This window comes from Nymphaea colorata, chromosome 4, assembly GCF_008831285.2.
Source record: "Nymphaea colorata isolate Beijing-Zhang1983 chromosome 4, ASM883128v2, whole genome shotgun sequence".
Classification (NCBI taxonomy): domain Eukaryota; kingdom Viridiplantae; phylum Streptophyta; class Magnoliopsida; order Nymphaeales; family Nymphaeaceae; genus Nymphaea; species Nymphaea colorata.
The window spans coordinates 22826780-22850759 of NC_045141.1; the positions used below are offsets into that span (position 1 = coordinate 22826780).

At 35.9% G+C, this 23980-nt stretch overlaps 1 protein-coding gene across 3 annotated transcripts; it reads right to left on the bottom strand.

The window, feature by feature from the left end:
* Positions 1–1132: 1132 nt before the first annotated feature.
* LOC116252905 (tubulin-folding cofactor D) lies at positions 1133–23857 on the bottom strand. 3 transcript variants are annotated; one of them, XM_031627519.2, is made up of 18 exons: positions 23401–23857; positions 20559–21103; positions 18937–19039; positions 16965–17141; positions 16559–16750; positions 13810–13926; positions 13494–13598; positions 12631–12801; positions 12341–12556; positions 10551–10749; positions 9073–9278; positions 5894–6118; positions 5250–5807; positions 4482–4739; positions 2898–2939; positions 2042–2227; positions 1418–1666; positions 1133–1319 (listed from the first exon to the last, which is right to left on the bottom strand). In XM_031627519.2, the coding sequence occupies exons 1-17, from the start codon at positions 23584–23586 to the stop codon at positions 1451–1453; spliced, it is 3702 nt and encodes a 1233-aa protein (XP_031483379.1). In that variant the 5' UTR covers positions 23587–23857; the 3' UTR covers positions 1133–1319; positions 1418–1450. The 3 variants fall into 3 exon arrangements, with proteins under 3 accessions (XP_031483379.1, XP_031483378.1, XP_031483381.1); XM_031627518.2 differs by having other exon boundaries at positions 1133–1666; XM_031627521.2 differs by lacking the exon at positions 13810–13926 and having other exon boundaries at positions 1133–1666.
* Between the last annotated feature and the right edge of the window lie 123 nt (positions 23858–23980).

A 23980-nucleotide genomic window follows, 5' to 3' on the forward strand; every position in this document is an offset into this window, starting at 1 on the left:
GTAGTTTCCAATGAGTTGGAAAGCTCGACAATTGCAGAATCTTCGAGCTGAATCACACAGCAAAGATCATACCCACAGCACGATAAGAGTCATTGTAGAATTCAACTCTCATTCTTTAACTCAATCCCACCTCAAACACATAACAGATTCAGTAATCATTTTCGGTTGGGCAACAACCGCTGTCTGGGTAACCACGAATATCTATACGTTGTCATTTTTTTTTTCACGTTAATTTTCCTGACTTTTTTTGCTTTGCATTGTAGTACTTTCCTCTCTTTTAGTTTCCCAGAAACATTTAAATATCGTAGACTGTTACAAATAAATGACGTATATTTCACGTTACATTTCACGTTCTTATAGTCTCTTACCTCCTCTAGATAAAAGTACTTTCGACTTCCCAAAAAATAGACGTATGAAACATCATATTCCTTTAGCATCTAAAATGAAACATCATATTCCTTTAGCTAAAGGGGTTCAGCCACAGCATTAGACTTTATTAAAGGAAAACATTTGAGCGCACCCCATTAAGTATTTTAATTATTTGAAGTAAATCAAGACAGGTTTTGATCTCTGTCCCAGTTTAGACTTATCATGGGGCGGGCTCTAGATACCTTCTTCACACGTGAATCAGGCTAAACTCCAATCTCTTGTACCCAAATGACTCGGATCCTAACCAACTCGCCTAATGTGCAATCCAGATGGTTCTCTCTTTAGGAGGTCGTATCATGTAGACTAAAGAAGTCTTTTACTATAAAAAAGGCATTCACTGATAGCGGTTCGTTTGAACATTGAAAGCCAAAGAGAACGCGTGTGCTTCAGGAAACTGCCATGACTGACCAAATGAAAGCAGATCAAGATCAGGCTCATCGTCAAGCGTTTAATTAGTGGTCAAAGAAGTATCGTGAAGGCACTATAGAACTATGGAACTGAAGAAAGGCCATGGACGAAGAGATGGAATCCCTGAAGAAGAACAAGAACTCGAAGCTTGTCCCGTGTTGCGAAGGTCCTATTCAATAAAATTGGAGGTCGACCCTCCAACAGGGTGGTCTTCGGTCAAAGGTCCTGATGGGGATTGATATTGAGAGAAGTATGTGAAAGACCTGCCACACGAGCGACGAGCTGGTCCGAACAATACACAGAAATCGGCAGAAATTCTCATTGATGATCGTCTAATCACCGAATATGAACGACAGAAACTGTAAAATTTCAAAAACCATGGTCAATCTCCTCACACAAGACACAAAGTTTGAATGTACCTTGATATGCGGAGGGAAGCTCGAAAATTCTATTAACCAGAAGGCTGACGAGGGGATGTTTGGCTGGCTTGACCAAGAAACAAGGACGGTTATAACTCTGCCACCTTTAAATGCGGAAAAAACTAAATTACCCGAAATAAAATAAACAAACTGACACGGACCTTTAAAACAAGGCAATAAATAGGACATTTTTTCTATTTCGGCGTGCTGCTTGCGGTCTTTGCTTGACATGCAACCTCCAAACCAGCCAACTCTCGTAATTTCAGTCTTTGACGCCTGGCTTCTTCCACAGGTCCCTCCCAGCAAGTCTCTTGAACAACCTCAAGGATCATCTCCAATTTGTCTTCTGCCACCACAGAATCATTTTGCAAGAGTACCAAGTAAACCTGGTCGGCTGCAGTGCTCCTTATCTGAAGGGATACGATTATACGGGTCCGTTAGCTGAAAGATCAATTTGGGCAAAGGGAAGCACTGAAAGCAAATCCGGAACTGCAAAATTTAGCATTTCATTGGGCTCAAGATCACCCTCAAGCCAGCCAATTTGGAGCATGCATTGCCCTGGTATTCATCCCAATCAACAGATCCAAATGAATCAGAAAATCCATTTCATATAAATTTGAAACCTCAGCCTACGTGAGATTGATGCAATTGCAGATACAGGAATTAAGAAAATTTCAAGGATTTTCATCTACACAGTAACAATCAAGCATGAAAAAATTAACTAAATCAAAACCATGCAATAATTGTTTCTGATGGACATCATCATGCATCAGCAAAACATATACCTTAGGATAATGATGGCCAAGAAAAGAAAGCAATTTAGAGAATGCCTTCATGCTGATAGGATCCTCAATTGAGGCAACATAACCTAGGATTGAAATGCCCGTACGCAGCTTCGCAAAGTCCTTCGATCCCACCATTTCAACAGCCAACACATCTAAAATAGCTCCAACAAAATTTTGGCTACGGATCTGCATAGTGATAGTAGCAAATTAATGATAAACCAGACTGCTGAAAACGTGGGTAACAATTAAGTCTTAAAACACCATTATCAGATGGAGGCTGCTCTTTCTAAAACATGAAAATATAGGTTGCTGAAGGAAAAGTAAAGAAACCAAAGAGACTTCCAGTTACTAAGATTTCTTTCTAAGAAAAAATATGACTACCGAATATTGAAATATGAAATACGAATAGCTGTAAAAATAAAGGCGGGTGAAACTACCTATAAATCATATGATTGTTTAGTTACAAGTTGTCAGTAATGGTGCTTGTCTGATATCTTAGGGCTATGCTTCTTAACACATCCCTAGAACTTTACATCTGAACAAAGTCAACCATGTATTTCCCTTGGACATGTGGAATGTTCCTACGAGAATTAAACAGCAAAACTATCACTCTCTACGTCTTTAATGAAATTTGATCACTTTTATGCTTCAAGTTCTTGTAAACAAACGTGTCTATCACAATTATGCAGCAGGAATTACTTCTGAAATTAGGCGGTTACGCCCTGAAGTGAGATAAAAAATAAACAGAACAACATCCCCTAAACAATTTATATCTTCAAATTATCAGCATCACATGCAAGATAAAACATATACAAAGAGATTGAAACGAAAGAGCTAGGTGATGAAGAACGCTAACCTCGATCAGCATGTCCATCTTGCTGAGGAGGACTTCCACAGTCTGAAACAATTGAGGAAGAAAGCCAATTATCCATATCATCACAAAAATAAACAACGCAACCTTAGACTACGAAACAAGCCAATCTACGAACACAATTTAGCAGAGTTGGTACAGCCAGATACATTGATAAATGGAAAAGGCAAACACAAGTTCTCTTATCACTCTAGCACTCAGGAAATAAAAAAGCATAAAAAATTTGATATCTCGATAAACAAAATCTATATCAGCAATCCACTACAAGCAATATGTTATTTTTTATCCAAAGATCTTCTATTGATGGCTTTGCATCTGAGAATTGAGATTCATACCAAAGTTAAACACATACTTTTCCATGAAATCTCTTAGTAAATATGCACATATAGCATCATAAAATAATGAAGCAGCTACTGCCTTACAAGAAACTTTAACTTAATGCACCATTCGAGAAAATATAAATTCTTATAAATTTCAGTCTTAGCATACCAACTTAGTCTATTTCTGCAACAAGTATTCTTCAATGTGTAGAAGCATGCAGTAAGCACCAATGCAGTTATGGTCAAATACCCATCTTCCTTAATAAGATTTTGACCTTGTGGCCCAGCTTACACAGCTGTCATTGTAATATTCAATTTTCTTCTTAACTCCAACAGCTATCCTTTTAAGGTATATAATCATGTAGAGTTCCTCCTACTCAAGATGATGATGGAACTAGATGAGCAACCAAGCCAACGACAGCCATCTAATCTCCATCTCCAAATTTTAGGGCTTTCATCATTCCATAAAAAATGACCAAAGGAGGAGAGTCGATTATGAAAGAGATGGGTATATGAACCTCTGGCAGCTGAAAAGAAGTGTGATTCACACCAAACGAAACGATATCAATCATCATGGAAATTAATGAAAATATGGAGAATTTACAGATTTAGCATGAGAATTCCTTTATGAAGACTTCAGGGAGTCAGAAAGATCATGTGGCAAAGTTGTTCTTGAAGTGAAGGTTGTTACCTTCTTTTTCAGGGTGAGTGTTTTTTTCCACTGACCACCCCCCCCCCCCCCCAACCCTCGTGCCTCCCGCCCCTAAGATTCACAAGGCATGCTTTGGGGCCTTCATGGTCTAGGGAAAGAGTGCACTGGGATGTGACAGCAACTATGGGAATCGTAACCTAGACCGTTTGTATGTGGACTGCCTTGCCGCCCAATGCGCTACCCCCTCCCCCTCTTTCGGGACTCTTAAAGTGAAGGTCAGAAGGGTCAAAAGGCTAAGTTAATTTAGGGATCATAGAGATCTAATTCTAGTAACCTATAATCAACATAAAAATCATAAAATTAGACATGAGTTTGATCAAATCAACATACTTATATTAAATGCACAGAATTGAAAATAGACTGTTTTTATCCACACATAGAAATCGTATGGTGATTCATGAAACGGACACAAGAGATATAAAATAACTTAAACATTGCTTTTTCGTCCAATAAAGAGATCTATATTAAATGCATAAGATTTGAAAATAGAATGTTAAATCCACATGTGGAAATCATTTCGTGATTCCCAGTCAATACCTTCAGAGCAGGTATAATAACTCTATCATCTTTTTTGTATTGTTGAAGAACCCAAAGCAGATCAAGAATCAGCATCTTCTCTCTATCATTTTGGGTTCCAGTGGAGATTTGAAGATATTTAAGCAAAGCTTCAATGGAAGCCTTTTGTAAAGAATCTGTCAAACCACCAGTGCAGGTGACAAGTCCTGAAAGAACTGCTTTGCTGTAGCAACTAAATTGAAGTAGCTGTACAATAACTTGATAAGATATATTAGGTGCCTACAGGAAAAAAAGAAAATCACTTGGGTAATATTTAGCAGTCATAGATGAACAGAAAAAACCGTACACATAGATCCAAATGAAACCAAATCCATTGTAAATCAAATATGAGACCCTTATGCAGGCATCATAACCGACTGGATAACATTAAGGATATCAAAGACTGAAAACATATCATAGTCGACTCCATGTAATTGTAACACATAAATGTACATTATTCATATTGTAAACCTCTTTATGAAATGATGCAGCTCAGCTTATTTCTTATCCCTGGTTTCTATATTTTTTACACTACTGCATAGAAGAGATTGATTTAAATTGTACAAGTTGTTCAAAGGAATGGACATGATAAAATAAGCAATTCACCACAGTCACACCCATCAACATGCATGCACATGCACACATACATGCGCACAAGACATACATATACCGTGCATGGAAAATATGGAATAATCAGAGAATCAAGATAGAAACGCTGATTCACAACAAAAGAAATTAAAAGAAACTTACACCCCAGTTTATTTTTGAGTCATTGGGTATAATTTGTTCAAGTGCATCTCTATGTGGTATGCACTGAACAAAAGTTCTTCGATTGTGAAGGATCCTTTGAAGAATTGCTCCAGCAATGGACCGCACCTTGTCGATTTTTTCAACTGCTTGCTTAGCAAGGGATCCAACCAATTTAATTGCAAGATCTTCATCAAACAACACAAATTTGTTAGCTTCCACAGCAAAGTCATGATCTTCAGTATTTGAAGAACAATGGACAGCAGCTTTTTTTATGAGTCTTTGTTTTTCGCAGAAGATATAAGTACATCGTTCAAGACCATCCATTGCAGCTTCTCGAACCCATGAGCCCACATCTCCTCTATTATCAACAGTATAGTCATCAAGAGCTTTAAATAATGTTTGCACGACCTCTTCCTTAATGGTAAGAAAGAAGCAAGTTATGTCATCCAAGACGCAAGAAGATGATTCACAGATTGTTCCAGATAATGCTTCACATACAGATACCACCCCATTAATGGCATTCACACGAGCTTCAGCATCTTGCAATGTGTTGTTATCCTAAGCATAATAAGTAATAAACCATTTGGGTAAATTGGCAGAAAACATACCACCTAAATATGGTAGAGAAAGGCATCTGTCATTACCTGAATCAAACATGAGAAGCACAGTTTTTCCAACACAACCCTCCATGTCTTAACCAAAAATTCTGGGGGCAAGACCCCTAAAGCCAGTGGAGAACCTCGTCGTGCTGCCACATTAGGATCATCTAGCAGCACAATGTATTTTTGTAACAAATAACTAGAAAAAGAACTGTCTACATTGGCAAAGTATGCTCTAAGTAACACTTTGAGAGCTTTAGCGGCAGAATCCTGTAATATGAAAAGATAGAATGTCAAGCAATAAGAGGATATGGCAGTAAATGTCATGAAGAGTAACCGCCATATCTAGAAGTATCATACCATTGAGAAACAATTAATTGGAATTGACAGCAGTTGAAACATGAAAATGTTCAAAAGTTGCATTAAACATGCAACTTTCCAGAATTAACATGGAACTAGTGCTTTCTTCAGATGACAGCATTTTCATCATATATATGTCAGCCAGTGTTACCAAACAGGAGAAAGTATCTGAAAATGGTAAAAAGATACATCAAGTATGTTAAGAAATATTTTCACTTTATATACATGTGCCTATGTGTGTCAGTGTGAGAGATATCATTCTTAGGTTTCTATCGCACAAAATTTTTCAGATATTAACCTGAAATTTTGATTTTCTCAGGAATTCAAAGAAATTTAAAATAAGAAACAATAACATATTATGAAATTTTGAGTTCTCCACTATCATTAACAAAAAGATCAATAAAAATTCAAAATAGCAATAGAAACTTTTAAAGAAACCTCAAAACGTGTAAATACATTCAAAACATATTTTTGAGAAAGTGCAATAATAGTGCGATGTTCTCATTGTTTACATTTATTCTAAATATTCCGATCTTTTTATGTTTTATTCCATGTGTAATCAATGAAAGACAACCACAGCTGCATTTTTGCTCAGTTTCCAGTTTATAATGATTTTTTCAGAAAAAAGGCAAAATTTCTAATAATGGTATATGTGTGTGTGTGTGTATGTGTGTGTATATATAGTCTATGTCACATAGGTACGGGTACGGGTACAGGTACTAACCATTTTCAAAAACCTTGGGTGCGGAGGTACGGCCGTATATATATATAAACAATAAAAAAATACTTAGAAAATATGTATCAAAATAAAGAATATACATCAACATAAACAAATAAAAAACATAGAAAATATATATCAACGGCTCTTGCAACAGTGTGTTTAAGAAACCTAAAAACTTTAAACATCTGGACAACCAAGTAGCCCCCTAGTCAAATATGAATATCAATCGAATTTTCACATCCAAAGAATAGAATGAAAAGTAAGGCGAAAAAAAATTAAATCAAAGTAAAATTAATCGGTTTGGATCTATAGTACCCAAGTGTCAAAGTACCCATTTTGGGTACGGCGACACGGGTACGTGGACCTTACTGAAGTACCATGTGACTTAGTATATAGTGAGTTATGCGTTCCACTTTGTTTGCCAATCATACATATCGTAAAGTAGCTTTTTGAGTAGCAATTACATTGTTACGCTGGGAGCCACAAATTTGTGCATGAACTGGTCATCCAATTAAGTTGATTGGACGAATCATGGTAGTGCACATTAGTGCTCATATTCTAAAAGTCATCTTTGTGTACACACAATCACACACACACACAGTCACACACACATATATATTATTATATAAATGAAACGACAGCAAGAGACAGAAAAATTGGTAGCTGCCAGAACCTTAGGTGCTAGGCTCATAAGGAACCATCTCTCTCTCTCCTATTTTATATATATATATATATATATGTGTGTGTGTGTGTGTGTGTGTGTGTGTGTGTGTGTGTGTGTGTATCATAGTCACAGAAAACGCGTTTTTTCCGAAAAAAAAAACATGATAAATTAGCTAGCCATTTAAAACTTTAAAAAACATGAAAAACGAAATAACATGTTTTTTCCCCTTTTTTCAGTTTTTTTAGTTTTTCTATTTTTTCAGTTTTTTTAATGTCAAACAATTTTTTTTTCATTTTCTATTTTTTATTTGTTGAAAATCTACTTATCTTTTGATGTTTGTGTTATTAGTTTCTCACTTATTTATTTTTCCCTCATTTTTAGTTTTTTAAAAAAATTTAAAATTTATCATATTTTTTCCCTTTTTTTCCATTCTTTTCAAGCTCCCCGTATTATACCCGAGAAAAACTGTCGTTTAAAACTCTGAGACGTTATTTGTGAATATATATATATATATATATATATATATATATATATATATTGCTGCTTTTTGTAACAACTTCATCTGGACCAATTGTCATTTCCAACACGTGTTAATTTTTATGAGGGTTTGCACATCACCACATAAATAACATATATACCAAAACTGTTATATATATACACACACACACATAGGATGAAGATGTTACAATCAGCAAGATTTTGTTAAATGCCAAAAGAGCATAAAGTTGGAAACTGGGTTGATGTTGTCAAAAAACCAGGATTTCTGTAACTCCTTCAAGCGGGTACAACACCCAGTCACTCCAAAACACAAGTGTATATGAAAATCTACATCTCAGAACAATAAATCTCTTCAACAGTGAGTCAAACCATGCACCAAGGCACCATAAAAGTGCTGTCAATGCAGCAGCAAGAAGCACATAAGCAAGCATTAAGGCCTATCAGAGAAACACACCACAAAGGGGCACCAAGGCCCAACAGCTCACAACAGGGCACCATGGCCAACAAAAGCTCATGACTGAGTGAAGAAAATTTTTTTAAAGAAAGAATAAGGGCTGTAAAAAGGCCTCAGGAGAAAATATGTCACAACAAAGTTTAAAATTTTAAATAAGACAGTAAAGAGATGTTGGAGGACCCAACAGCTAGAATTGAAGCCGTTGTGGACTCTGATGTCTCTTACAAAAGAATAAAAATTAAAGATTAACAGAAAATGAAAAATAAAAGAAATACAGGTATATATTAGATTATATATACATATGTATATAAACCTGAAGTACATGTGCACTTTTATATTCTGAGTCTCTGACAGATGTATCTGGTGGCAAAACTGGAGGTTAGTAGTGACCCTATGAACATGTTTGTGGTAGCACTGTAGCAGGGGTATAAGTTGATAACAAAAATAATGTATGTGAACCACTATCCAGAAAAGAAGCTGAAGTTTGAATTTAGAAGAATAATAAGAGCAAGCAAAGGTTGCCAAACCTGAATAAGAGCATTTGGGTGCTTCAGATTCTCATTAACATTGTCAAGCAAGCAACTCTTGGTTTTATCACACAAGCAGATTGATGACAAGGAGGTACACTCAATGAGCCTTGAAATAGCAGAACGCATGATTTCTCCTCCTTTTCCACGGTAAAGACGGGCCTTCTCAATAGCAGGAACTATACTTGAAACTGTCTTTTGTCTGTCTTCAGAGGGGGAGGAAAAAAAAACTCTCAGAACACCTTCAATATATAGCCTAATTTTATTATCCTAGTATTTGAAAAACCATGCCTATCTGAGAGATACACAAAGTGATTTCAGAAAGTTGATTTTATCACCACATCCAAGCTGGTCATTGATGCTATCTGAACCCAAATCCAGAATCAAATTCCATTGACTCAGAGAAACACCAAGATCTATTTTTCATTCATTGTATTTCAATTGATGTCGCTAGCTATCAGGAATATTCAGAACACTCAAGGGTAACCTGTTATTAAAAAGGATAACATTATTGCACAACTGTGCAGTATGCAGTAATCTATATGTAAAGGGGAAAACCAAAGAACTAAAGTAAAATTATCTGAATTTATTTTATTAAAGAAAAGCTCTCAGAGGAACAAAATTTTTAAGGAAGAAATCCAAGAGAAATAAAAATAATGCAACAATCTTTTCCAAAATACCCAGAACTCAGAAGGAGACAATTAAAAAATCGTTAGTCAGAGGTGATGTACATAACCATTCCAAGACATAGGTAACAGCTTAAAATGATTGAGTTGGAGATTCTGGAGAAAGACAAATGCATAACAAGGACATTAACAACAAAAGAGTGGTGCAGAAAAGAATCGGCACAAAAAAGTGCATAATGTATAATGTGATTGAGACTGTCAAAGAAGATGCAATGGGATGCCGTGAACAAAAATAGTGCAAGAAATAAGAAGTTCCAAAACCACGGTTCATGAGAAAAAAGTGTGGAAGGCTACAAAATTACAATAAGTTTCAAGGTGGTAGTGTATACTAATATCGACGCAAAAATAGCCCATTCTGTGACAATAATCTAAGACACTATTAAATTTGCGTTGTTCTCTAGGGCTACTCTATACTTTTATTGGAAAAAATAATAAAACTTCAGCAGCTAAAGTGAAGCATAGCTGCATACTTTACTCAAAGAAGCTTCAGAAAAAGGTAAATATAAAAAACACTGGTAGCACTTTCAGAAGGTACCAAGAGAAAAGACTGTGGTACATGATTTACAAATATACACAATTTTCTTGAAATGTGACGATAAGAAAAATCAAAGGGCCTATTTATCAGGCCATTACTTATGCCATGCTTTCAGAGAAACAAACTGCCACAATACTAAAAAATTGCTTTTCCTGAGTGACAAAACACAAATAAGGTCACCCAGCAGGAAATGCAAATTTAAAAGCGCTAACATAGAAAGTACCAACAAGATAAAACACACAAGTAAAAGGACTAACCAATTGAAAATACAAAGCCACACTGATGAAGGGCCAAAACAATTTCTGCAACAGCCAAAGTAGCACCATGCCGCAAACACAGATCAGCTGAAAGAGTACAAGGAATTAACTTTTCAAGAACAAATTCACCGAAATAACTCGGTTCATATTTCACAAGAGCAGCTAGAGCCTTTGATGCAAGCTGTCGCAATCCTTTATCCTACAATAATCAACAAGCAAATAGATCAATGTATGCATAAAATAAGCCATTAATATCATTATTTTAAAATCCATCATTTCCAACAGAAAGGACAATTTTGTGTATAAATTACAATAATGATATGAATGCTCAGAAATATGTTCACCCTAAGCAGAGCAGGCTAGCACAGTATTCAACAGAAATGAAGTTCCACCAACGAGATAAATTGTAAAATCATGGTAAAACTAAATCAGTTCTGTGCTGCAAGACTCTGTAACATTACCTAGCTGACCAAAAGAGGAGTCTAAGGGAATTCAGAAACCATAAACCAAAAGAAAAAAAACTCGAACCCATGCTGAAGACACCGTCAATAACGAAAATACACCTAAGTTTATCTGAGCATTGAAAATCTATGCCACATGCATGCAAGCTGCAGGCAAAGCCACATGTGGCACATACAGGCAGTTGCCCAAGCAGGGCCAGGGAAATCCCTATATGTTGAAGCTGGATGTGGAACCAGCCAAATGGAGTGGACCCTACTGGACCAGTTTGCTGCCTCGCAGCCCCATTGAGCCGTGACAAGAAAGCAGGTTTGTCCCTTCCCTAGAAATTTCTAGCTCCTCCACTGGTGTAGGTTTAGGGTTAATAGGAAACTTTTGTAAGTTGCAAAAGAAAATTTTACAAATTGTAAAAAGTAGGACATGGTTTGTGGTTTGTTAAATTGTACAATGTCTTCTTTGTAAACTAAGGACGATTAAAGTAAAATGCAACAGAAAAACCTAATGCACACTGTAAACATATTTCCTTCTCTGTCAATCTCTTTCCCTGTAACAGCTACCCTGTTGCCATTCTCCTTCCTCCTACTTCTTCCTCATTCTCCTGCTTCTTGTTCCTCTTCTCACTGTTGCCACACCCACACCACCACTCGTCTAGTGACAATGCAAGTGCATCAAGCTAAAAGACACATGCATGTGACAACACTCAAAACAAACCTTTTAAAGGTTCATACAAACAACTTTGCACAGAAGTGCTAGACTGCTAGGTTGATTAGATAGCCAGGCCCTTAAAAAGAGACCTTCAAGGTCTGGATGTGATTAGTTAAGTTAAAAGATAAAAGATAAAGTTAAAATTTTGAAATTGCCCATGTAATTAAGAATAAAAGATAAAATAGGCCTAGGGCACCTCCTGCTCAGGTCATCACCAGAGCACAGGACTTTTGCCAGGGGACCCACCAGCAATTTTCACTTGAAAAAGGAAAGAAAAAAAAAAAAGATGTCCACCTAACACTATGCTGAACGTGTTCACAACAAGAATATGGCAGAGAATAGATGCCTTGTTTCCTCTTTATCCAAATAATGGAAGGCATCATGAAACTGAGATAGGAAAAGATTTCAGAAGAAAGGTTGGAAATGAAGCAGAAAAATGCATATATCTCTTGGCAGAAGAAAAGGAAAAAGTTCCAGGGCAAGATGATAAGATATCAACAAAACTCAACTTGGTAGGGGCATAATGCCAATTCCAAAAACTTGGGTGCCTCTTTCAATTTTTCAGATATTCCAGATTTGCTTTTGAAGACTTTTCCTAGAAAAATAAATTCAGTAACTAAGCATACCCAGTGACAGACTTTGCTGCTTCTTAGTTCTTCTACGAACATGTATAGATAGCCTTCATACTGGGCGATATACAAAGCAACCTGCATGTACGAATTCACCATGGAGGAAAGAGAATAATAATCTGCCTTATTTATAATATCAATCCCATGTGGAAAATTTCCCTGCCTCCCAACATTTTCCTGGAAAGCGGCTGCAGCAGCTCGTCTACAATTCACCTAAAAGATGCAAATAAAAAGGAAATTCAAGTAGAATGTAAAGAAACATTTTAAGAAACAACATAAAAGTTCACCTCACGGTCATAGCATGCCACTGCCAACAGATGTGGAGCAAGAGACTCCAAAACACCTTTCATGTCAGCATGGGAATAGGCACGACCAAACGCCCAACATACATAAGCTGCAGCATCACGTACATGTGACCCAATGCTATGTGGGCCTTTTCTTATGTCATAGTGAAGTGCCTGCAAAACAGTAATGCTTTCATACAAGCACGTGGCTAACCGACCAGTCAATCAATCCTCTTAGGCAGTCCACCTTGGTCATGCACAAGCAAATAGGCATCATTTGCATTGATACAAAAAATGTAGGACCAAAAAGCCATTTCAAAGTAGACTGCATTGTTACAAATATCACGATATTTTCAAAAATATCATGATATTAACGAGAAAACAAAAAAAACCCAAAAAATGTGCTTTCTTGAAAAAAAAATGAAAAAAATCTGTTGTTTTTTTTATCCCACTTTTGTCCTGCATTTTTCTAGTTTCCTTTTTCTCATTCTTTACATCAATATCATCATGAATTCAAATTTAAACTTAAATAAAATTATTTATCATTATTTTTATTATCATTAAAACATTATTTTTATCATTTTATCTAGTTTTTCTAATGTCTTTTTATTAGTTTCTCATGAATTTTCAGATTTTATTTTATTTTCCTCAGAAAATAATTTCACTAAAAAATACCTGAGAAAAACCTTGCTTTTAAAAACCCAAGAACAATATTTGTGATGATGTTCAAGCTTACAACCAGCAAAGGCCAACCAGTAATGGACTGTACTTAGAGAAAGTCATTAATAAAAATCAACCAGAAAAGTTGGAAACAAAAGAATTGGGCATTTTCTCTTGCAAGAAAGGCACAAGCAAGCATGCAATACCTTTTGAATAACGGGAACTACCATTGGAAGTTTAACAGGTAACAACAAGCCTCTCCGTGCTAACTCTGCTAGAGCTAAACAGCCTCCATGCCATGAACCATCCCCCTAAAATAGAGGAAAAATCAGATTTTTAACAGTATCTTGAAATGAAATGTCACATTAGAACTGAAACGATCACTGAATAAGCACAAATTGAAAACTGAATCTGAATTCTGTGCCATTTTTTCAGGAACATGCATCCCTGGATATCCTTAATACCAGACTGACACAAGATAAAAATGCATGGAATAAGTTCAGAGAGCGCTTCAAGCTAAACCTGTCCAACTGAGAAGAGCTCCAATACAGATGATAAAACTGTTTCGGCATGTGAACGTGTTAAACGTGCTGTTATTCGACCGATGCCTTTTGCTGCACACCATCTAACCACTGTATCCTAAAGGGTAGACGAAAGGAAGGAACAGCAATTTGATTGCATGAGCAGAAAAACTACACAAGGCTGATTTAGTTTAAAAAGTCCAATAAATTACAATCAACACATATGAAAGAATGGAATAAGAAATAGAAGGAGAATATATTTTAGAATTTAATGACCCAACTCTAACTGCAGATTTACATGCCAAATCATTTGTTCATACTCCATACATGTTACATTGCTATTCCGCTGCAGGAAACCCACGTTTCCCACATACTTGCTTATACAATGATCATTTGCAACAGAATCTAGCAATATCACTTAAATTTAAAGCAAAAATTGAATATCTAATTTATTAATTTAACAGTGACAACTCCTAAAGAGTTAACTTTGACATTTCTGAAGCCCGTATTAAAATCTTCAAATGAAGCTAGTTGAATAATGAATACACCATTCAGTAAGCAATCATAAAATATTTTTCTTGTAATGACCTTTATTAAGTATTTTCTAACATCTCCCTTCAGTTTGAATATTCAGATACATCCTAATTTCTTTCAAGTCCAAAATAAACAGTTCTGCTTTTGCAGCTCAACCACATAGAATCATCATTAAAGATCAGCTGAAGAAAGAGAACAGAAGCACGTGACATTTATATACATTATACTATCATGTAAACAAATTTGATGACAAAAACATTTATGTACATATTAGCCAGAATAAGTTACATTTTCATTCTTCACACACACACACAGACGCATATATAATACACACACACACACACACACACACACATAAACAGCAAAAAAGAAGTAACAAGAAATATTTGCAAGAAAGGGCTTATAGCACGGCCTTCTGCTTGAACCTTGCACTCCTTAGTCTGCAAGACATAGATGCCTAAAAAAGATAGGAAAAAGTGGCCTAGCAGTTTTAATAGTCTTCCTCAAAATAAATGTAATGAAATGAAAGTATTTTCTGAAAGCCAGTTTTACATCCCAAAAACTACAATTTCTGAAGCACCATCTACTTTGTTGCAATATTAACACAAACACAAATGATTCCCTTAAAATTTTCTTCTATATCTTTGTCACAGTTTTACATCTAAGATTCTTGATTTGTAAAGTGTAATGTAGAGGGAATTCGTTTAAGGACTTTGGGTATAAATTCTAAAGCCAATTTTATATCCCAAAAACTCTGATATTTGAAGCACCACACTTTAATGCAATATTAACACAAACACAAACGATTCCTTAAAAATTTTTCTTCTATCTGTCGCAATTTGTCATCTCAGGCTCTTGATTGTAAATTGCAATGTAATTGGAATGTCCCTAGAGACTTCGCCTACAAAGGTTCTAAATTTCTGGAACAGCTACTAATGGTAAAAGTCTGTAACATTGCTAAAAAGGAACTTCCAGATTTCTCATCCCCAAGACACCTAGGGACTCTTAAACCATCATGCTTAAAACCACATTCCACACTCGGATTTGAGAATATAAATAGAGTTCACATCATATAATTTGTCATATTTCGTATCTTAAGTTCTTAACACCATTACATGTTGGAGGTATACATACTGGTATATTATCTGCTAAGGGTGCACAACTACATGAATTGTGTCCTGTTCATTCAGGAGCCCAATATGGCGGCAGCATTTCCACATAGCTTAACAATTAACTTGAAATGACATGCATAGCTGAACAATCAACTTGAAGCATACTCCCTTATCCGAGTCAGCCACATTGATAAATGTATGGCAACTTGGCTCCCAGTGTGCCATTACATGCTCCTGGAAACAAAAGAATGACAACATCTTCCATAAAAAATCCTAAGGCCACTGTGGGAATTGGAAATAACAGTCCAAAATGCTTTCTGGCCATGGCAATGAATCTCGCCTACCCTTGCATTGATTGGAACTATCATCCTCTTTTTTGGCTGCAAACCATATTGATACTAAAGGACAACTAATATCTTCCTGGTCATACTTTCTAGGCACAAAAAAGTGTGATCATTGTTTGCTTCATGCCTAGAAAACTACATCAAGTACACCTATGGATGACACATACAGCTAGTCCAAAAATCTCCACTAGTTTGTATAGGTGGACCCAATCATTACTAATATATACATACTGACTTGCATGTGCAGTTGTACACATATATTCATTTTCCAAGATATGGATGAAGCTCATGTCCAATGAATTCTGAGGTGGATGGCTATTAAACACACTGTTACATGCAATAGAGCTCCATAACAGATGACCCACCAGTTATTTTGGAAATAGACATTGGTCCCCAAATTTATACCATCAAGTTATCAACTAGATAGAATCAAAGCTTAACATTGGAATTGGTGCATCTTTGTTACTTATGAAAATCATTTTAATAATTTCAATGCAGAACCATTTTAAGATCCATTCTGCATTTTAACTATTTTATTGAAGATGGACAAGCTGGCAACAACTAACACACCAATTTCAGTCCAACTTGAACATGCGTAAGACACATTGAGAAACGTAAGTTCTGCTAAACAGTATACTATTAATGATGAGAAGAAGCATAAGATACAAAACTAACATGCGCCACAAAATTTACATGCCGACGCATATAATGCCAGTGCATATGAAGTCAGAGGGCCATAGTCAAATAAATCAAGTCTTACCGTGTCCCTAAGACCATTCAATAACTCATCCATCATTTCTCCAATGATTTCAGGTACATCCATGTCATCCTCCTCAGTATAATAATGGCACCCAGGAACACTATAAGAATCTTGATCAGAAGGCCTTCTAGATAAATTATAACTTTCAGATGCATTGGAAGAAAGATTTTCACCAAGTAAGCTATTCTGACCCTGTAACATTTTGATAAAGATAAGGCACTATGCAGTCTGCACTAGTAAAATAGTGTTCATATCGCAAAAAATAAGTCCAACAAAACGTGTCTGGAAAAAAATATAAAAAGTACTGAAAAGATACTGAAACACAAATAGCCACATAACATTTCATTAAACATGGAAAATAATCACTAAATAACATGTCAAAAGAAGACTGCAATGAAGGACTAACCACATAACGCCAATTGGAAGATCTTGGAGGCAAGCAAATCATTCCAATGCGTTGTGTCAACTTCAGGAGGGATTTTCTAAGTAATGCACTTTGTGCTGCAATTGTAGAATTAATTAACTCAGAGATGCCGCTCCAAATGACTGGAACTACATCCAATCGAGTCTTCCTATCACCAACCTGAATTTCAAACAACTGTAAATCAAATGCTGCATTCACAACCAAAAAAATAAAAAGCAAAAAAATAACAAATTGAGGAGCATTAATCATGACTAAAGGGCGAAAGCAATGGATTGATGAAACAAAAATACAGAGGGAAACAGAAACAACCAGATAGTGGAGGTTCAAAATTTAATCAGGTAATAAACTTGATTGACTCAGAGAAGCTCTTACAAATTGGTCAAATCATTTAAACCTGGTCACAAGCATAGAATGAATTCTCTTTGTGAAGCCTTATCTGCAATTGCCCATGCAATATACATGCACAAACACACACACACACACACATATATATAGAAGCAAACAAACATATTTTGTGCCTAAATTGTTTATATTCATGACTTAATCATAAACTATAGACAAATAAACAAAAATGCCAAATAGACAAATAAGTACCAAATATAACTTCCCCAAGCACATGTTAATTGAGAAATTAACCTACGCCAACTCACTTTCAGCTCTATAATCTTTCTAAATTTGTGATTATCAAACTTGACGTTAAAGGAGAACTGGAAAGTTTCAAAAAAAAAAAATGAAAGACCCTGTTCTTGCTCTTTAGCTGAAGAAGTTGAACACATTTAACTTTGCAGCCTTCCTTGGCCATTCAACAATCTGTTTGCCTCATAATAGTTTGGCCATTTCAACCAAAAAAAGGAATTTTGTCTTAAATCCAATCATGCAGATAAGTTCAGAAAATCCAAAATTATAAGATCTCAAACGAAAAAAAAGCATCATTAAAATCTACTGTGTAGATCAAACCTAATAAGCAATAAGGATTCAAATGAACAGTCTCAAGCTGTCAGATCATAAAATCCAACTCATAAAATGGATCTTCATTTTGGAAACAATATTCTTGATATTCCGACCATATTTGTACAATCGGATCTTGAACTGTACCAGGCTACCAGCCAAAGATGCCAAAAAAACAGGCCTAATTCTCTCTCACACACACATATACATAAGTGTCAACATTGACAAGCATTTGCCATTGCACATTTGCTGCATCTCTTTCCTTCAACTTTTTGTCATGCATTATCACTAAAAATATGCAATGGATCCTCTGTTCTGCAAATTGCACTATTTTCAGATCTTACTTAAATGGTATCTAAGTTCTTTTAAGATAGATAGGATGACCCCATTCGCCTTTCCACATCCTAATCTGATCATATCCTGTAGCATCATGCTTACCACTCATAGTTTTCACTCAGCAAAATAAAATAATCAATCTCACAAAAACTTTCTTAGGAGATTCTTCATATCCTATGAAAATAAAGCATGTCCATAAACCAAACATGAAGAAGAGATAGCACGACAAAGTTAAGTCAAAATCAGTGAAGGAGATTAGTTGATCTTCTCGGTGATCAAGAACCTAGCAATGGCAATAGAAGCAGCAATTGTCTAAATTTTAGTCACACTAGAGTAATTTCAAAAGATTCCTTCCAAAATAAAAGATACTTTTAATTGTTAAGCAAAATCTAACTATCTAAGCATGAATAACCAAGTCCAACAGGCAAAGATGGAGGACTTGGTCAAGCATACATAATCAACCAGGATAGTGGATACTTCACAGGAACGTTGTAGCAATAAAACGAAACAAAATAACAGCATCAATGAAGTGTGATTTGTCATTGTGGTTTTCTTTCCACAAAAATCTATCAGAAGTCTACATGCACAGAAGAATATGTTTGCTTCATTAGAAAGTCAAAGACGAAGATTCACATGAGAAGCATGCAATTGGATCATTCAAATAACAAACCTTAAATATAGCTGCCAGTGCTTCGACAACACCAAGTAGAAGAAAGACATCCACCCCATCATCCTTATAAGAACTGAGAACATCTTGTGACCACTGAATGAAACTAACAAGGATTAAAACAAGCATGAGTACTAATCAACTTGGCATTATCTGTAGAGAAAGTAGACACTCCACTTTCCCAGAACAAACAAGAAAAGTACCAAAACTAATATCTTAACATGCAAAAGACAGGCATGTAAAGATCACCTGAAGCCTAAAAAGGAAGAAGGTTGGCACCTATAATTTTAAAATGTCTAAAACCATCATATAACAAGTTAAACAGGACAAATACTATCACTCACAATGTGTCTAAGAGCTAAGGTTTAGCTAGAAGAGTTGCCAGGATAAGATTCAGGTCCTGGCGATACAAGATACAGGAGTGCATCACATTAAAAATGTAAACTTTGCTGACAACATTAATCAGGTCATGTTACCAATAAATGTGAGTACATTTACATCTGAATATATCGAATTGGATACATCATGCCAGCATTCCTGGTGATCCTTGTGTGGTAGTTATGTCTCACATTCTGGGGAAGTCCCAAAAGATCCAGACATGCTATCTAAAAAAATTCAGATAAGCTAGAAAGGCCCAGGTTGCCTACTGCAAACGAAAGCAGACTTTTGTAACCAGGGTCTGATTTTGCAACATGTAAGATAACAGGGCACTAGGGAAAGCTAAAACCATAAGAAGCACAGAATTCAAAAGACATACTAGCTTAGCTTCACGTGATATATATCATTTATACCAATGTACTCTTTTAGATGGTAACTCATGTTTACACAACCGAAAAGTGTGACCTTCCATTGCTCTACTTCATAGTTCATACCAAAACACCATTTCAAAAGAAAATTGGAACTACATTCTTATTTGACTATTTTCTTTAACAGATAATCATGATTGACCATTACTTTATAAGGAAGCTGTGGTTGGACAGATGGTTATCATCAGAACAAAAGACATCCCCCAATACTGAACTCGTACCTCCTTCAACTTGATGGTCTTAAGCCCAATCCTCAGATAGCTGGGTGGAGGCCTTTCTGGCCTTTAATGATCTATCTTGCAAGTCTACATTCAATGGAAATTCCTTTGAAATAATAATTATGCATCAGTCCCGAACTGTGTCATAGGGTGCTTTTCAGAAGCATTAGGAGGCCAGTATAGGAGAAAAATATGAAATGTGAACTTAACACAAAACCCTCAAACTAATGAATTATGATACAAACGTGTGTGTGGAAATATCAGCTTCAGGACACATAGTTGCCAGTTGCCACCTCTTTCACATAATTCTTGATATGGTACAAAACAAAACAATGTACAGGAGATGGTTTCTCAAGTGTTAGAATGATATTGGGAACTATTGACGCTATTACTATTAGACTATTAGTCTATCACCATGAAAATCAAGCCCACTAGACCCTAGTTTGTCAAATTAAAGTCCAAAAAAATCAAGAAGTATCAGAGTATCACAATTATCACTTTATGATCAAAATATTCATATACAGCAACTACAATCATGCAGTTTCATACATTATTTGATGAAATAAGAAACAAAAGGAAAAAAACGAAGACATGGACTAACCTGCCAAAAGCCTTCTCCATATCTGGGCGTGCTAAAAGACTGGAGATTGACAATCCAGCTGCTCTTCGCAATGTACCAGCACTACAGAGGTACTCTCTTGATATTTTCAATATCCTTTGCACTAATGGAGGTACCTCTTCTTTTTCATGACATCTATTTGTAAGACTAGTATCCACCAATAAGATATCAAATGGAATCAAAACCAGTACAGAGAGCCAAAGAACAAGAACACATTTAGTTTCCATCATCCCAGCAGTTTCATGTGCCAATGATGACAAAGAAGGTGAAATGTGGCACTTATCTAGAAGAGAAACAGCAAGCTCCAAGTCAGATACATCATGGGGAAAAAACCTTGAGACAGCCTTGCAACCACAAACTATGACCAGAGTATAGACAAGGATGCACAGATCTTTTATTGTTTCCAAAGTCTGATCAGCTGCCTCTCTGAGCTCCAATGCCTTTTTTCTAACACCAGCCATTACGGGGCAAATGATGTTCTCCAAGTATGGTTCTAGCAGTTGACCCTGTTCTTGATACTTGGCCATCTACAAGAAAGGCAAGGAAATTAGTAAGGCCAATAAAGCATAACTTGATAATGGCTGTGACCATCCCTCAAGTACTTCTTGGGAAAGTTGTTCCTCTTGAGAGAATCTCAGGAAAATCTCAGGAATTCAAAAAAAAATTAAAATATATAGAATAGGAAACATATTAGAAATAACTAATCAGAGTTATATACTGATTTTCTTATAGATATATTAATAAACATTCAAATAGTTCTTGAAATTGTAAAATGAACAAAAACAATGGAGACATAGACTAAGAATACATTGAGAAGTACTCTTTGAAAAAGGGAAATGGGGAGGAGATATTATTGCGAGAAATACTTTTTGGCAATATTTTGAAAATATCACAGGATTTTCCTTTTAAAAAAGGCTTGTGCCATTACAGCAATAAAAACAAGATGTTTCTACAGTATCATCTATATCTATGATTATGAAATAAAATAACTATGCACCATGCCAAATATTTGCAGGATTATTAGGTTATCCCATCTGACAATCAGGCCAAAAAACATAGGTACTTAACCTGTTCCTCAAAAGGTTAAGAATGGTTTGGATTATAACATAAAATGTCTACGAGATACAACAGAACCAGTACATTACACCAGATAGTGAGACAGACATAAACTTGCAAAATTGAATTTGAAATGGATGATATGGATTATATGATGAAAGGATCGATTGAAGTAACCTCTTTGCATATGAGAACAATGAATTGGACCAACTATTGCCTCAATTTATAATAGTTAGACATGCAATACTGAAACAGAAATAATAACAATCCAAAAAATAAACAAAAATAAGTAAACTGAATTTAACTTGAAAGAAAAGTTGGTCATTTGCTAGTTTTTCAATTATAAAGTAGCACACTGGATTCAGATTGATGATTTAAAATTCTAAATGCATTAGTTGAATGAACCTGATAAGTTGTATGAAACTAACAATAAAGAAATATAAAGGACAAACAATCAAACATTTATATGATCAAGCAACATGGCTCCATGTGAAGGAAAGTATTGACAAAAACAAATTTACACTCCCAAACTGATTCTAAAGACTAACCCCAATAGCGCAACAGTCAATTCTCTACTTTGCTGATGATCAAATTTATCAGCTCAGATGCATGAGAAAATAATGTTTTCTGCAATAATCTCACATCCGACTGACTTATATTATCTGCCTCACCAATCAATAAGTGCCAATTCTGACTGTCTCCAGTTATAGACACATAAAAAAGATTATTCAATGTGGTTGTAAAATTTACCTCTACCTTTAATACAAGAACAATTTTGTGAGTCCACCCATATCAACTTGATTCCAAAAGTTAACAGCTTCATCTCAACTTCTCTTTAGTTCAAGATTCATAAGATTGATGAAGTTGAATTATACTATGAATACAACTCTGATGCATGACTTCACTTACAAAACTTCATAACAATTTACACATGAAGCTATTGTATTAGGCTACTAGATTAGAAGTGATAATTAGTGATAATTACCCTACAATATACTATACCTGCATATCTCTTTTGTTACTGTTTGCAAAGTGGGTACTTGTCCAAACTGTTTTTCAAGGTTGCTCAGGAGAATCTCACCAGACATAACTCCAAAGATGAAAATAAAGGACAGCAACATAACATTGTGATTGATGTTATCAAAATCTTTATAAAGGCAATAAGTGTCAATTCTATCGCTCTCCAGTTAAAGTTATTTGCTTTGACCTGCAAGATCCCACCAAAAGATCACTCAACGTAGTTATGAAAAATCCCTCTTTCTTTGATACAGATAGATCACTTTGTAAGACCACCCACACCAACCTTATTGCATAAGATAATCTCAACTTCTCTTTAATTCAAGAATCACAAGAATGATGAATTTGAATTATACTATGAACTGAACTCCGGTGCATGATTTCACCTCCAAAACACGATAACTATCTATATCTGAAGCTATAGTATCAGCATCCCAGATTAGAAGTGGCATTCTTTTATTTGCACTGTACCTGCATATCCCTTTTTATCGTTTGTGAAGTAGGGAACATCTATCGTTCCTCAAGGAGAATGGCAACCGGATATAACTGCTAACTGCAGCTTGCTCACATGGGGCATTTGCTCGTCGCATCCCTGAAACGTAAAATATCTACCCGACGAGAATGACAGAAACGGGAATGCGGTGGTGAATACCAGAGGTCAAATTAAACAAAAAACGAGGTAAAGAAGCAATGATACTGGCGAACAACATAAAAAAAATGAACATCTGTGAGCATTAAAAAGAGGACTTACTATGGACCGATATCTCTCGACCGAGGAATGATCGATTGAGTTTCCTCTCGAGATCTCGTCGATCATGGACTTTATGATCCCCCATTCTTGAACGAAGCAATTCTGGAGGAACTTCTCCTTCGTCTCGAACTCCTCGTCCTCCTCAGTGTCCGCCACAGGCAGATCGGAAACGTCGATCCCGGCCATCGACGGTGGACGTCAGCAAATGGAAAACTAGGGTTTTGATTGCGATCCCACCTTCCCGCCTAAATGCCGTTTCTTGAAAAGGCGGGACAGCGAGAAGCCTTCCCGTTCAACGCGAGAAGGGTTTTCTGAAGAGTGAATGTCTGTTGCGCCGTTTTTTACTAATTTTAGATATCTGCAAAATTTTAAATAATTAAGGTCCCCATTTTCACAATCTGCTCCCAAAGAACTTCGGAAAAAAAAATCCAACAAGGTGGAGCCACGCACGATGCCGTCTACTGAGTATCTTCATCTGGTTTCACATCTGAATCCTTATATAAGGCCACTGCAGCTTTGGACCCGAACCTCTTATGGCAATTGATCAACCAAACTGGGTAGGGTTCAACTTTTGCGAATG

Bases quoted from the DNA above. Each gene is read 5' to 3' on its own strand.
- LOC116252905 (XM_031627519.2), bottom strand. From the start codon at position 23,586: ATGGCCGGGATCGACGTTTCCGATCTGCCTGTGGCGGACACTGAGGAG. The intron at 12,802-13,493 runs GTATTGCATGCT...ACTGTTTTGCAG, and splicing joins TAGTTCCCGTTATTCAAAAG to GCACTTCACTATGACATAAG. The intron at 2,228-2,897 runs GTTAGCGTTCTT...ATCACTATGCAG, and splicing joins AGATGGACATGCTGATCGAG to ATCCGTAGCCAAAATTTTGT.